Source organism: Pristis pectinata, chromosome 30, assembly GCF_009764475.1.
Source record: "Pristis pectinata isolate sPriPec2 chromosome 30, sPriPec2.1.pri, whole genome shotgun sequence".
Lineage (NCBI taxonomy): Eukaryota > Metazoa > Chordata > Chondrichthyes > Rhinopristiformes > Pristidae > Pristis > Pristis pectinata.
In genome coordinates, this window is record NC_067434.1 from 24,756,542 (window position 1) to 24,771,292 (window position 14,751).

At 40.9% G+C, this 14,751-nt stretch overlaps 1 protein-coding gene across 1 annotated transcript in view; it reads left to right on the top strand.

Annotated features, from left to right (window-relative positions):
* The window catches only part of wdfy4 (WDFY family member 4), a 238,659-nt gene that overhangs the window by 49,099 nt on the left and 174,809 nt on the right, over positions 1-14,751 (top strand). The window contains 5 exon segments of the mRNA XM_052041363.1: positions 1,638-2,090; positions 2,696-2,794; positions 3,832-4,022; positions 9,150-9,757; positions 11,791-11,881. Coding sequence (XP_051897323.1) covers positions 1,638-2,090; positions 2,696-2,794; positions 3,832-4,022; positions 9,150-9,757; positions 11,791-11,881 — 1,442 coding nt within the window.

A 14,751-nucleotide genomic window follows, 5' to 3' on the forward strand; every position in this document is an offset into this window, starting at 1 on the left:
CCTGGATGGTGGGTATGTTGCCTTCTTGTGGCAGCACCTCATGTAAATACTGCCGATGGTGGGGAGGGATGTGCCTGTGATGTACTGGGCTGAGTCCACTATTCTCTGCAGCTTCTTGTGTTCCTGCAAACTTGAATTGCTGTACCAGACTGTGATGCAACCAGTCAGGACATTTTCAACAGTACATATGCAGAAGTTTGTTAGAGTGTTCGGTGACAAGCTGAACCTCCTTAACCTTCTGAGAAAGTAATGATGTTGGCGCACCTTCCTTGTGATTTCATCTACATGCTGGGCCTGGGACAGGTCATCTGATATGTTAACGCCCAGGAATTTAAAGCTGCTGACTCTCTCCACTGCCAATGCCCCAATGTAGACTGGCACATGTTTGCCCTCCTTCCCCTTCCTGAAGTCAACAATCAACTCTTCAGTTTTACTAATGTTGAACAAGAGGTTGGTTCACAAATCTGATTGAGTTTTTTGAGGAGGTAACTAAGAAACTTGATAAAGGCAGAGCATTAGATGTGGTTTACATGGACATCAGTAAGGCATTTGACAAGGTCCTGCATGGTAAGCTGGTCCAGAAGTATAAGGCACAAGGGGTCCAAGGTTTGTTGGTAAATTGGATCAAATTTGGCTTGGTGATGGGACACACAGAGTAATGGTAGATGGGTGTTTATCTGACTGGAAGTCTGTAACAAGTGGTGTACCACAGGGATCAGTGCTGGGACCTTTGTTGTAAATGACTTGGATGAGAATGAAGATGTTCTGCTTAGTAAGTTTGCAAACGACATGTGGTAACAATAGAGAGAGTGCAGAAGAGATTCACCAGGATGTTGCCTGGATGGAGGGCAGCAGTTATGAGATGAGATTGGTTAGGATGGGTTTATTCTCATTGGAATTTAGGAGGCTGAGGAGATGGAGGTTTACAAATTATGTGTGCATAGATAGGGTAGATAATCTCTTTCCCAGGGCAGGAGAGTCTAGAATTAGAGGGCACAGGTTTAAGGTGAGAGTGGAACAACTTAAAGAAGATCGGAGGGGCAAGTTTTTCACACAGAAGATGGTGGTTATCTGGCATGAGCTGCCAGAGGCGTTGTCAGAGCCAAATGCAATTACAATGTTTAAAAGCCATTTGGATAGGTAGGTAGATAGGAAAGGTGCAGAGAAATATGGGCTTAATGCAAGCTGATGGGATTAGTGCAAATAGGCATCATGGTAGGCATGGATGAGTTCTGTGAAAGGACTTGTTTCTGTGCTGAATATTCTACGATTCTATGAAATGTATTGGGAGATGTCCAGAGAAGGTGGTGCTGAAGTACAGCTGGATGTTGTCAGTTTGAAATCTGATGCCATGGACAATTTTTCCAAGTGGCAGCATTGATGAGAAATAGGAGGGACCCAGAACAAAACCTTTGAGGACTCTTAAAGGAAATACTGTTATCTATTGGAACCACAAAATACTTTGCAATAGTGCCTGGGATAGTCTTGCATTACCAATGATATTCAATGGGAAAGTTGCACATTTTGTCTGATTCTTAATGTTTAATCTTCCTGCAGCACTCAGTGGTTGAAATGGTTGTTGGCTTTTGTATCTCACTTTATTGCAAGCAACTCATGCCTTCTGTTTCAATTTCTAGATACAACTGTGAAAAATCTTCAGGCTTTCAAAATTTTGCAAACGGTATTTTTAAATTCTAATTGTTCCCACGTCTCATCAATTATCCTGGACAGAATCAGGAAGATCTGGAGCTGGAATAAAGCCAATTTCTTCCTTCTGGAATGGACACAGCAAGTTTTCTTCCAGTTTGCTGAGGTGATCTACCTCAAGTCAGAGACGGTGCAGATTCAGTATTTTGAGATGCTGCGGTTTGTTGTATTCGAACTGTCTTACATACCCCATGAGGTTTTTTCAAGAGTTCAAGCCATAATTCGAGAGAATCTCTCCCCAGTTTGTGCCTTGCTGGCACTTGAATGTGTGCTGGATATTTCCAAGTACGATCCATTGCTCACCGTTGTGTTCCGAGAAACCAGGCTCCTCGAGATGCTCCTCACACGGCTTCAGAGGCAGGCGAAAATCCTGAGGAAAGCGGGTAAGCATGATCTTTGCCAACTAACTATCAGGCATCAATATTCAGAGATTCGTTCTTGACATTACTTTCTCCTCTCTATTTGGAATTAGTAATTAGGTCATTAAAAGGACTTAATTATTTCAACCTCTGATCCCAATTAGAACTTTGTGAGCATGGTTGCAAAGTCAGAACACTGGTCTTCCAGCCCTGTGTCAGCCTGAAGCTTGCACCCACAAAAATCCCTTACAGGATTTTCACATTTACTGAATTTTCCCTTAAAATACTTAGTAGAAGTTGTGCATCTACAGGGTAAGATCATCCTCGAGCCTCAAGGAATGTCCAAAACTTCAAAATAATCATTTGAAGATAACTTGTATTTATTAGTTTTACAAATATCAAAGGTAGGGAGAAAGAAGATTATTTTGGCTGTCGTTCTGTCGGTTTGTCATTTTGGTGGACCCGTTGGGTGACCAGAGGTGGAGGGAAGCCATGTGATGAAACCTCTGGAATTCATTTAACCCATCACTGGAATTAAACTACTTTTGTTTACTTTTAATAAATATCCAGGGATTCATATTTGCTCTTTTTAATTTCTTCCACTTATTTGTTTCCTGCTGAAACTACAGGGAATAGACCTTCTGATGACCAGCAGCACCAGAGAGAGGCCTTAAGTTTGATGTTAAAAGTTGTAGCAACCATGCTTAAAGGCTCTGTGAAAAACATCGGTAAGTTCCAAGTGCTGGGGCGACACTGAACACCCAAGTGGTCCTTAGGGGAATGCCAGCAGTGTTGTTTCATGGTTTATTTAACATTTTCCTAATCTCTTTATATACACTTGGAAGTAATTGTTGGTGATGTCAGCATTAGGATGCTCCTCTTTTTGGTAACATCATCTGACTAAATTGGCATTAAAATAGCAGACAATAGAATGCTCAAAGAGTATCTTAAGCATTTTGCGTTAATCTTTTTACTGATTAGTTTTCTGTTTAGTTTAAATGTCATTCCATCAAATAACTATCCACTTAAAGCAGAAAACTCAGTACTTAAAGTTACTGTTGTCACATCTTTACATTCTTTCTTGGTGATAGTGTGCAGACTACTCTGGCCATTTAAGTTATATGGTCATAAAATCTAGGCCTTTTCCTTATAACTGCAAACGAGCCTTCTTCAACCACAAGGCCAGTACTCTTCGATCAGCTTTTTGGTAGTGCACCAAATCTTAACCATTCTTCATGTGGTCAAGAATTCTGCTCATTTCCCATATGTTTTTTTGCCAATCATTTTAAATCTGTACCCAACCCAATCTGCCTTCCAGCACCCAATCCACTTGCTAAAGAAACTACTTTCCGATGATAATAGACTCACATTACCCTCATTGACTTCTCTTAAGGTTCTCTAAACATGTCCATAATTATATTTGTATCGATAAGGTGGCTAGTCCTAAACTGTAGGAGGGTAGGATGCCTCTTGCATGTGTACCACACTGAATGGCAATCCAGAGATCAGGATATTAAAGTTAGGAATGCTAACTCTGCAAATTTAGTTCTTTCAAGGGAAGTAAATGGTCTGGAAATCACAGCACCCACCAGAGATGATGATATTGATATGTTAGCTTTCTTTACTCTCTGTAGTCCACCCCCTGATCATACCTTCCCCCTATGTGTATATCAATCCTTGGTCACCCAACAATCAATCCTTGCCACTACATTGTGTCTTGTGAAAGCCACAACTTGCCAATCTGATCTTTCCTCTCTCTGATCAGTGATTCTTCGAGAATATGGGATGATCCCCTACATCAAGATTTTTCTTGATGACAAGTCCTATCGAAGCCATGCACTAGACATCTTAGAACAACTGTTCATTGTAAATGCAGAGGAGTACATGCGTGTCGTAATAGGAGTGTTGTGCTCTGCCACACAGGGAGAATTCATGTTGAAACTTGACATTTTGCAGGTATGTAACGGTTATTCTCGAATTGTCTTTTTCATTTTGGTGAGGACTAGGAAAACCTTTTATTTCTCTCTCTGCTTCAGTGAGATTCACAACAGAGTAGCAAATTTCCCAAGTGAAAAAAATTAAGAAATGTTGTATTTTACTTCACAGTGTAAGCTGTATTTTAATGCCCATGTTTTGAGAGTTAGAACAATTAATTTTACATGGTTTGGGTATAATGGCTGATGGATGGTGAAGCTATAAAATATCTCATGCACTATTTTTCCCAGGGATGGGGAATCAAGAATCAGAGGGCATGGATTTAAAGTGAGAGGGGAGACATCTAGTAGGAACCTGAGAGGCAGCTTTTTCCAAACAGAGGGTGGTCAGTATATGGAATGAGCTGCCAGAGGAAGTGGTTGAGGGAGGTACAATAACAACTTTTAAAAGACATTTGGACAGGTACATGGATAGGAAAGGTTGAGAGGGATATGGGTCAAATATGGGCAAATGGGACTATCTTAAATGGACATCTTGGTCGGCATGGATGAGTTAGGCCGAAGGGCCCGTTTCCGTGCTATATGATTCTATATCAGTGAACCAAGCTGATTAGTTAGCAAAGACCCTCATTACCTACCTTACCTCTGCTTAAGCTTCCCTTAACGTGCCCATAACTAAATTTATACCACTATGGGCTAGATGCCTCACAGCACCAGAGAAAACATTCTCCCTGCATCTACAAGTTTCAGTGAGATCACTTCTCATGCATCTAAACCCCAGAGAATACAGCTCAAGTCTACTCCATCTCCCCTCATACAACAATTGCACTATCCCAGGACCCAGTCTGGTGAACCTTCCCCTTAATAACTAGATCCCTTTTTAGATAAGGAGACAAAAACTGTGCCCAATATTTCAGCAGTGATCTCACCAAGGCTGTAGATGATTAGAGTAAGAGGTCTTTACCCCTGAACTCAAATCATCTTGAAAACATCTTTCCAACCAGCTCTCGATCTATGCCTTGATCCTGATGGATTTTTTGGGGTTAGACATTCATATCTTTGTGATGCACTGCTGATAAAATTGTCAATTCTGAATTGACCACCTTTAGTGAACTGTGGAAAATTGATGTGAGACCTGTGTGACTGGCAATGTTGATTAAATTAAGTTTGTTGTCTTCAGACTTTTATTTAATTCCCTGATTATTTGGTGTAATCAACAGCTTTCGTAAGTGAACTTCACATTTCTAAAGTTCCCTCAATATAGCCAACCCTGGCAATGACCATCTCCAATGAGAGACACCTACCCTTAACACTCGATGGCATTATCACGGGCAGGTACCCCTTCTGCCATCAATATTCTGGGGGGAGTTGGCATTCACCAGAAACTCAACTGGACCAGCCACGTAAATACTGTGGTACAAGAACAGTTTGGAGGTTGGGTATCCTGTGGTAAATGACTCACCTACTGACACCCAAAGCTCTTCCATCATCAAAAGGCATAAGTTGATGGGATACCCTCCTCTTGCCTGGTTGAATGAAGCTGCAACAGCAATCAAGAAGCTCAACATTATTCAGGATAAAGTAGCCCACTTGATTAGTCTGTCATCACCACCCTGAATATTCATTCCCTCCACCACTGGCGCCCAGTGACTGCAGGGTGTACTGCCTACAAAATGCACTGTAGTTACCTGCCCAGGCTATTCTAGCAGCACCTTCCAAACCCACCACCTCTGCCAAGTTCAAGGGCAGCAGATACACCAGCCTTAGGTTTTCCTAATCACACATCATCCTGACTTGGGAATATATTACCGGTCCTTTATCATCACTCGGTCTTATTCCGGGAACCTCCACAGACGCATTGTGGGAGTATCTTCGCAGGAAGGACTGGAGTATTTCAGGAAGGCAGCTCACCATCTCCTTCTCAAGGACAGTTAAGGAAGGGCAATGTGTTGATCTTACCAGTAACTCCCACTTTCTTAAAAATGAACTGAAAATCTAGTCTGTACCTCGTCAGAAATTCTTGGCAGCTTGCAGGATGGCTCCTTCACCACACTGATCCAAGACCTTGTGTCTGTATATGGGTCGATGTGTGGACTTCGTGAGACATGATGGATAATGAGGCATTGTTGGGAAACTGAACCATTGATGTTTGCCAAAAGGAAGTTGAGTTTTCAGTGACCAAAAGTAACTCTTTCTTTATGTATAGTGATAATTAAGTTGGGTGACCTCCCTGTTTTCCAAGAGGAGAGTAACTGGATTTGTAGAGAAGCCAATGTAACAGTGCCACATGTGAGATCTGTATCACTGTAATGGATGTTGGGGTGTCCGTCTTGACCACATGGTAACTCTTCAGCTGAATGTCACTGCAACTGTACACAATGTGGCTCAGGGAAGAGTTCCACAGGAGGTTTGGCAGTGTAAATCTTCCGAAGATGTTTTTCCTGGTGTGGGTCTCAGGATATAGGGATGCACAGTTAAGAGTGAGTTCTCTCAGTGGATGGTGAATCTTTGGAGTTCTGTACTTTGGAGAGGTGTGGACACTGAATCATTAATTATATTCAAGACAGATAAATTGATTTTTGGGCATGGGTGAGTTGAGGTTTATGGAGCACAGGCAAGAAAGTAGGGGCTGAGACCAAGATCAGATCAACCAAAATCTTATGGAGTGGCAGAGCGGGGTCATGGAGCTGCACGACCGACTCCTACCTGCTGTCTCCTTTGTTCCTGTTTTCTACCCAAATGGTAAGTTCTCCTCTGAGACATAATAGTGACAATCCTTCCAAATTAGTTCATTGGTCCGAAACAGCTTTGGAACATTCTGAAATGAGAATTAAATGGTAATAATATAAGCACCAGTCTTTCTTTCTTTTACTGAGAGGTAAAGATATTTTTAAAAAAATATAATAATGGAAATGCTATCATTAGTTGATCATCTTTGCAGGCTACAGAAAGGATTGAATTTTTAGGATGAGTAAATAAACAAAAATAATTTTATATATTTAAAAGATGTACTTATATCATTAAACTGATTTATAATTATATCCATATAGAATCTTTATACGGTTAAACTGATATATTAAACTAAATCTTGTGTGTGCATCTAATTTAGACAAATTGTGAAGCAGTCACAAAATAATAAGTAACTGAATTTATTATTTGTGCCCCTCAGGGTCCTTATTGTGTTACTCACAAATTCAGATTGATTTGCTAATATATATTTAGCTGGTAACCCAAAATAAATGTCATTACATCTCCACACTATGAGGATGACACATTGAATATTGTACACTGTATTAAATTACAGAATGGGAGGTAAATTTGCTTATGTGTAACTCAGTTTGTGCTTTATAGATTGAGGTTTAAGGAATATTAAGTCACCAAGGATTAAAGTTGTAACCATGTTAAAGATTGTACCAATAAGGTTATCTATGGCCCATCCTGAAAAGTGTCAAAGCTACTTGCTTTACTTCCATTTAGTTTTATTAAATTTATGTTCTCTTTATAACCTGTGTCACTTGTAAACACTTGAGTGACAATAATGCATTGTTTATAATAGTTTCTTACAACATTTCCTTGTTTCAATACGATTTTCGGTCTATAAGCTAATCCCTTGATCTTGCATGTAGTTTCATATTGATGAAGCAATCTAACATCTTATACAGAATCCTGTGAAATATTCCCGGCTTCTCGTGGGCTACTGCCCTATCAATAAAAGTTTGATAGTTTAGCTGTCCACAATGTGGTATACTGCCTGTATTCCTTCTCTGTGTTAACATTTAGGGGAACCATCATCCTCTATTTGTGCATAAGATGTTTAGATTAGATTGACCACTGATTTAGTTAGGACAGCCTGAATCTACAAACATCCTGTCCTAGTTGTGGGGTAAATGGTCCTGGGATAGCAATTGACACAGAGCCCCATTTGGCCCTGAATTTGTGGTGGAATCTGTGTCAAATACTATCCTGGGTCACTTAGCCCAGGACCAGTACTCTATCTTTGAAGGCTGGGGTTTTACTTCTCACCACTTGCCTCCTGAAGAAAGTTCAACCTTACTTTGCCTGGTTCATGATCAAGGCTGTGCAATCTGGAGTGAACACCAGGTGTCCTAGTGAGCCCCTGCATGACAACAAGGGCTCTTCTTACAGATAGGTTCATGGTGGGGGTGGGGGGGGGGGGGGGGGGGGGTGGTGGTGGAGAGGGGAGGTGGGTAAGGGGGAGGGGGAGTGGGACTGATGATAGATTGAGCCCTGTTCACAGGCACTGAAAAGCACTTTGGCAGCTGGCTCAACTCCAATTTAGCTGACTCCCAAAGTTACCATAAGATGACAAACACTTTGACAATCAGAAAATTAGATTTTAAGTTTATTGTCATGGGCACACATACCCAGGGTATAAATGCCATGAAAGTGAGCTTTTTTTGGAGCAGCAGCATAGCACATTACAAACATGACAAACATAAGTTAACATAAACAGAAACATTTGAAAGCTATTTAATATTATCAAAATGTTAAAATTAGACTATTTTGGGATAATAAACTTAGAACATTGAAGAACTCTTAAAAACATTTAAATATACACAAACAGAAATCAATGGAGAAGTAATCCCTTTGCCAGGTCTAACCTGCCCAAGGTTTTTTGTGTGATTCCTGTTGTAACAGTCTAATGTCACAGCTCCGGGCTCATACTTTGTGATAAATTCAGCATGCAAGTGTTGTCAGAAAAATAATCTCAAACATCTGACTGCGATTTTGGGATGCCCATATTGACCTGTCCTTAAAAGAAAATACTCAGTTTGCTCTCAGTTTTACCTGTCAGTGAACATCAGTGTTTAACTGAAATTTCCACACAATTCTTTACCATCCATCAGTTCACAAAGGCCTTGTGAGTCCTGGTGAGAGGTTTGTAAACTAAGCTATTAACTCTCTCCATGGACACCACCTGACTTATTAAGTATTTCCTGCATTTTCTGTTTTCAACACAAGGGCCTCACATATTGTTAAACAAGATGTTTTATTTTTAAAACTTTTTAATTACCCTATGAGGTATGTGAGGTTTTAGTATCACCATGTTCTCTGATTGAAAAGAATTAGAACCTTTTTTGTAAATGAAATTAGTGCCTTAACCTGTGTATATCTCCTTCCACTGCAGTCCCTATTAAATATTCTAGGAACGCCAAAGGCTTGCTCTGCATTCAGGACTGCTGGAGGATTTAATGCATTGCAGTCGGTGTTGGCAGACATGGAAGGAGCATTATGTGACCCGCCTTCAGCCCAGTGGATCTCAGTGGATCAGAATGACATATGGTGTCTTATTGAAATGACTCTCTGCACTCTAACTGTTGCCATGCACTCTGACCCTGTCAACAGTTACTTCTTCAGAACACAGGGCCACTTTGACAAAATGACAGATGACCTCAGGCTTTTTGGTTGCTTTAACAATGAAGGTGAAAGGTTATGTTATCCATTGGATGTTAGCGCCTGCAGAAAGTTCAAGGAGTTCCTAGACTTGGCCGACTGTTCCACAGTGGATATTCCACAATCGTTGAGGAGTTGTGTGAAAATATTTGGATTTCTGGATCAAATGGCGAAAGACAGTTTGTCTTCTCCCCATTGGCTATCCAGGAGATTTCATCCTCCAAATCCTAGTGAATCGAACAACCAAAGTGATGTTCAACAACTAATGAGGAGACACCACAGTGCATCCAATACCAGTGAAAAGACTACAGAACAGCTGGCTGCTGGTGATCCAGAAGATAGGTAGGTCACTACACATTCATCAATGTTCAGTGTTCAGTGCAGAATGATGTAGGAACATAAACCTAATATTAAATCTTCGCTGCTGCACAGTCACTTCCTGATTTACTTCCTTTATAGTAATGTTGCATAAGTTTGATAACAGATATTCAAATTGTTGAGGTTGCTGAACTGCACATTGTGTGATAATGGATCTAGTAGAAGATTTTATCTAAATTCTGGATGCGTAATGTCTTCATTCCGTTTTCTTTCTTACTGTTCTTTGCTTCTGCACAGTACAGTGAGGAAGATTTTGACTGGTGCACTTAAAACTATTCTGTACAAGAAACATTTTCTGATTCTGTGATTTATGTATCTTTCTTCATCAAAAGCTTTTTGAATTAGCCCAAACTGGAGTAATCTGATTTGATAGTGATAATCTAATCACTTTTAATCATAACTCTGTTCATTGGTAATAAGTTCTGTGCTTCATTAAATGGAACAGACTCACTTGTATCTGTGTTAAGGCCACGTAAAGACCTTTCTCCATTTCTCAAGTTAAAAAGACTCTAGAACATATTTGTGCAAAATTCTTAAGATTTATCCCTGAGGATTCATTACGAGGGATGAGTGGAATATAACAGAGAGAGACTGATTCAATTTCAATTCAACTGTTTGGGGAACAAAGGGATCTTTGTAAGTTGAAGAACAGTGCCCACAGATGGCATGCTCTTCTGCATGAGGTCCACATGTACTCTCCATGGCTCAGGGCAAGTGTTCTGGCAGAATGTTTTCAAGGAGGTCTCTGTAAGGTTATGAGTATAGCCCAGAATGGCCACACTTAGAGGAAGCCTTCAGTGTAGGAAATTGCTGTGCCCACAATGCCTATTCCTTGCGGATGCCTTTTCTCCTTGAGGAAGGAGTTTGAGTGACCTCCGTAATGCAGCACTGAGCAGCAAACCATGATGCAGAGTCACAGTGTTGTACAGCACAGAAACAGGCCCTGTGGCATCCATGTCCAAGCTGACCTTTGTACCTATCTATACTAGTCCAATTTAGTTGCATTTGGTCCATAGCACTCAATGCCTTAGTGACTCGATTTTCCTTGGAAGGATGTAATTAAACCGGAAAGAGTGCAGAAAATATTTACAAGGATGTTGCCAGGACCTGAGGGACTGAGTTAAGGGGAGAGGTTGGACAGGCCAGGCCTTTACTCCTTGGAGCGTAGGAGGCTGAGGGGTGATCTTATAGAGGTATAGAAAATCATGAGGGGTATAGAAAGGGTGAGCAGTCTTTTTTTCCAGGGTTGGGGAATCGAAAACTAGAGGGCATAGTTTTAAAGTTAGAGGTGAAAGGTTTAATAAGAACCTGAGGGGCAACATTTTTACACAGTGGGTGATAGATATAAAGGAACAGCTGCCAGAGGAAGTGTTTGAGGCAGGTACATTATATACATTTAATAAGTATGTGTACAGGTATATGGATGACGAGAATTTAGAGGGATAATGGACCAATGGGATTAGCTTGAATATACATCTTGGTCGGCACGGAGAAGTATGGGCCAAATGGCCTTTTTCCGTGCTGTACACCTCTATGACTCTTCTTTAGATACTTCTGACTGCTCCACTCTGTGAGAGTGCTAAATGTTGTTGACTGGGTTTGAATAACGTGGGTTTCTTTGGAAACCAAGACTTGAGTTTTTTTGGAAGAGAAGAACTTTGACAATTCAAATATTGTATTTATTCCTTTGAAAGATGCAAATGTAATGGTTTGGATAGTTATGTGATAATCAGTAGTCTGCCATTCAATTTGAATTGTGAACCAAAGTGGCTTGATTACAGTTCTGAAAAGAATGTAAATCAGAGTTGCTCTGTGCTTGGTTGTGGAGTTGAGAGTAAGTGTAATATATTTGAAAGGATGCAATGAGAAGCCTCAAGTGGTGGGAGTGCAGATCGACATTCCTACTCTTAAATTTCTGGTTTCTCCTTCATCTGATGCTAGGGGTTGCTGCTCTGTTGAAACCTTTTATTCACACCTTTGTGCTTATCTTCATGAAGGTTCCCTGCAGACCCTATGATTGTCCACCCAGGTGCTATTTGTGTCATGATGCACCTATTACCGAATATTAACTGCAAAGAAATTCCACAGGTATCTACAATTTTATTATTATTGTATAATTATAATGCAGACTGAAATATGTTTACCTCATATTTCCAGAACAATTTACCTTTTGTCTTTTTGCTGTATAACTTGATCCCAACTTTTATGAGATGGCTGTATTAAATCTCTATGTCTAAACAGTCTTGTTTACTAACAGGCATCACAGGTCAGCAAGGATGCCTTGACTTTAGGAGGGTATGAGGCAGATTTATCAAAACCTTGCCAGGGCTTAAAAGTTAAATGACTTGAACAGCTTGCATGATTTTGTTTTGTGTTATATTCACTAGAGGGTGAGAGCTGATCTGATCTAACTGTGGTGTGTGAAATACTACAGGGATTAGAAAGTGTGGCAAAAGAAAGGGCTCTTTCCTCTGTGAGCCATTGAAGCCAGACCTTTCAAAAGTAACATCAGAAAGTGGAGTTGAAATCTGGAATCACATCTTTGCTAATTATTGTGTAATGGGATCATTTGAGACTTTCAGCACTGAAACTTAAGAGTAAAGCTATCATAGGGCATGGGACAGACTACAGTGATGCAGAAGTGTCACAATAGTGTAGGATGGTCCACCCTTTGGGTTTTGGCCTCGTAGTGCCCATCACCCACCTGGATCATTACCTAATGTTCCAACCTTTGGTTGTGGAAGTTTTATTGGGTAACTGTGTGTAACTTTGAACTGATTGGCAGAGTTTGGCACAACATCCCTTCTGAACCTTGTACCAGTTTTTGGCAGTGCCATCTGAGAAGACCTGTGCCCTGTTGCACATCATGGAAATATTTTTGCTTTGCTAAACTGGGACAGATTGTGGCTGACACCTCCTCAACAATTGGCAACATACTTGATGTGTGCCAAGTGCTGTAAAACAATGGCCACTTGTGGCAAATGTAAACACTGAGCACAAGTCCCTGCAAGGGGAGCCATGCTTTTCTTGTAAATAAATATCACCGGACAAAATAATATTTGGTATACACAACTGGTATTTTCTCATTGGCTGAACAAATGTTAATAAGGTGCACCAACAAGGCAGTAGGAGAGTAGAAGTTGAAGTCCTACGTAGACATGATGCAATTTGAGATGTGCAGCTACAATCATGAAGACTTCAAGCACATAAAGCCCAAAAATAGCTACTTATTCCTGTATCCTCACTCGCAGTCCATCACTCATCCAAAGTATCTGTTAAACGTGAGGAGGGTACCCCATCACACTTCCGGGGCCCCACTACCCATTAGGTCAATCAAATGTCCTCAACTCTCCGCTGATCTGTTTACCAATTAACTTAATTCTGTGCCCCCAGTTCTTTCCCTTTACAAAGCAGTTGATAAGCCCTTCCTGTTTATACTCTAGGCCTCACATCACTTTATACAACTCAATTAAATGAACCCTTGACAGCCAACGGCATTACCGTCACTGAGTCCTCTGGCATCAACATCCTTGGGGACACTATAAACCAGAAACTCAAGTAGACCAGCCACTTAAGTATTATGGGTACAAGAGCAGGTCAGAGGCTGGGCGTCCTGTGGTGAGTAATTCTCCCCTTGACATGACAATAACTTTCTATCATGTATGAAACATGCCAGGAGTGTGATGGAATGTTCTCCACCTGCCTGGATGACTGCAGATCCAGCAATACCCAAGGAGCTTGACACCACCCACGACAAAGCCACCCCATTGATTGAAACCCATCCAGCACCATTCCCTCCACTGCACTTACGCACCCAGGTTACTCCAGCAGAACCTCACAAGCCTGCCAGCTCCACCACCGAGAAGGACAAGGCCAACGGGAGTGTGGGAGCACCACACTTGTAGGTTCCCCTCCAAGTTGCACAATTCCCTGATTTGGAAATATATTTCCTGTCCTTCACCATTACTGGATCTAAATCTTGGAACTCCCTGCTGGGGCAGTAATGTGGGAGCACCTTACTAGATGCACTGCAGCGGTTCAAGAAGGCAGCTCACCACCACTTTCTCTAGGATAATTAGGTCTGAGCATTAATTGCTGGCCTTGCCACTGATGTCTAGATCCTGAAAAGTGAAAATCTATAGAAAAATTCTTAATCTCCTTTGTTCCAAATAAAATCACCCAAAGTTCCCCAGTCTCTTCTCAAACTATAACTCTCCAACCTTGGCAACATCCTTGTAAATCTCCTCTACACCATCTCTAGTGCTACTACATCTGTGTATAGTAACTCTAAACTTGGGTTGGTGAGGTTGGAAGGTTGCTACAATTAATTTGACTTCCAGTGAAACCAGCAGGAGTAAAGTTCAATTGCCTGTAATCAGTAATTGCCTCTTATACCATTTGGGATTTATTTTGGGTTTTGTATAAATTCAACTGTGTTAATCCATGTTTTAAAACAGCATACTACATCTCAAGCAGGCCAAGTGTACAGGAAAGCTCTGATTATCCACTATCCAATGATTTGGAAATCCCAATGGTTTGGCACCTGCCTCACCAGATGATGCTTGTCGTGCTCCCTTCCCCTTTTCCTGTTACTCTGGTTCCCATGCTCCCTACCTACTCGGGTATTAGTAGAAACAATATCCGATGTTTGGGAAAATCTTCTAGTCTCGAACTAACAAAGTCCAAGTGTGCCAGATTATTGAAGTTTTATTGCATTTGTAACTTGCTGCTTCATCTAATCTAAATGATCCAGGTCACTTGAGCACAAATGGAGTTTTCATCATTTGTAGTGTTAGAAGTGAGCCCTCTCAAATGGTTTTTTCACTTGCAGATGTGTCTAAATGTGGTTGTACAGAGCTTCTTTGTTTTACAGTCTCAGCAATTCATTCACAGAAATAGGTAACTCATGCAATTGTGCAATGAGTACATTATTTAGTACTATTTAAGCAGCCACACCA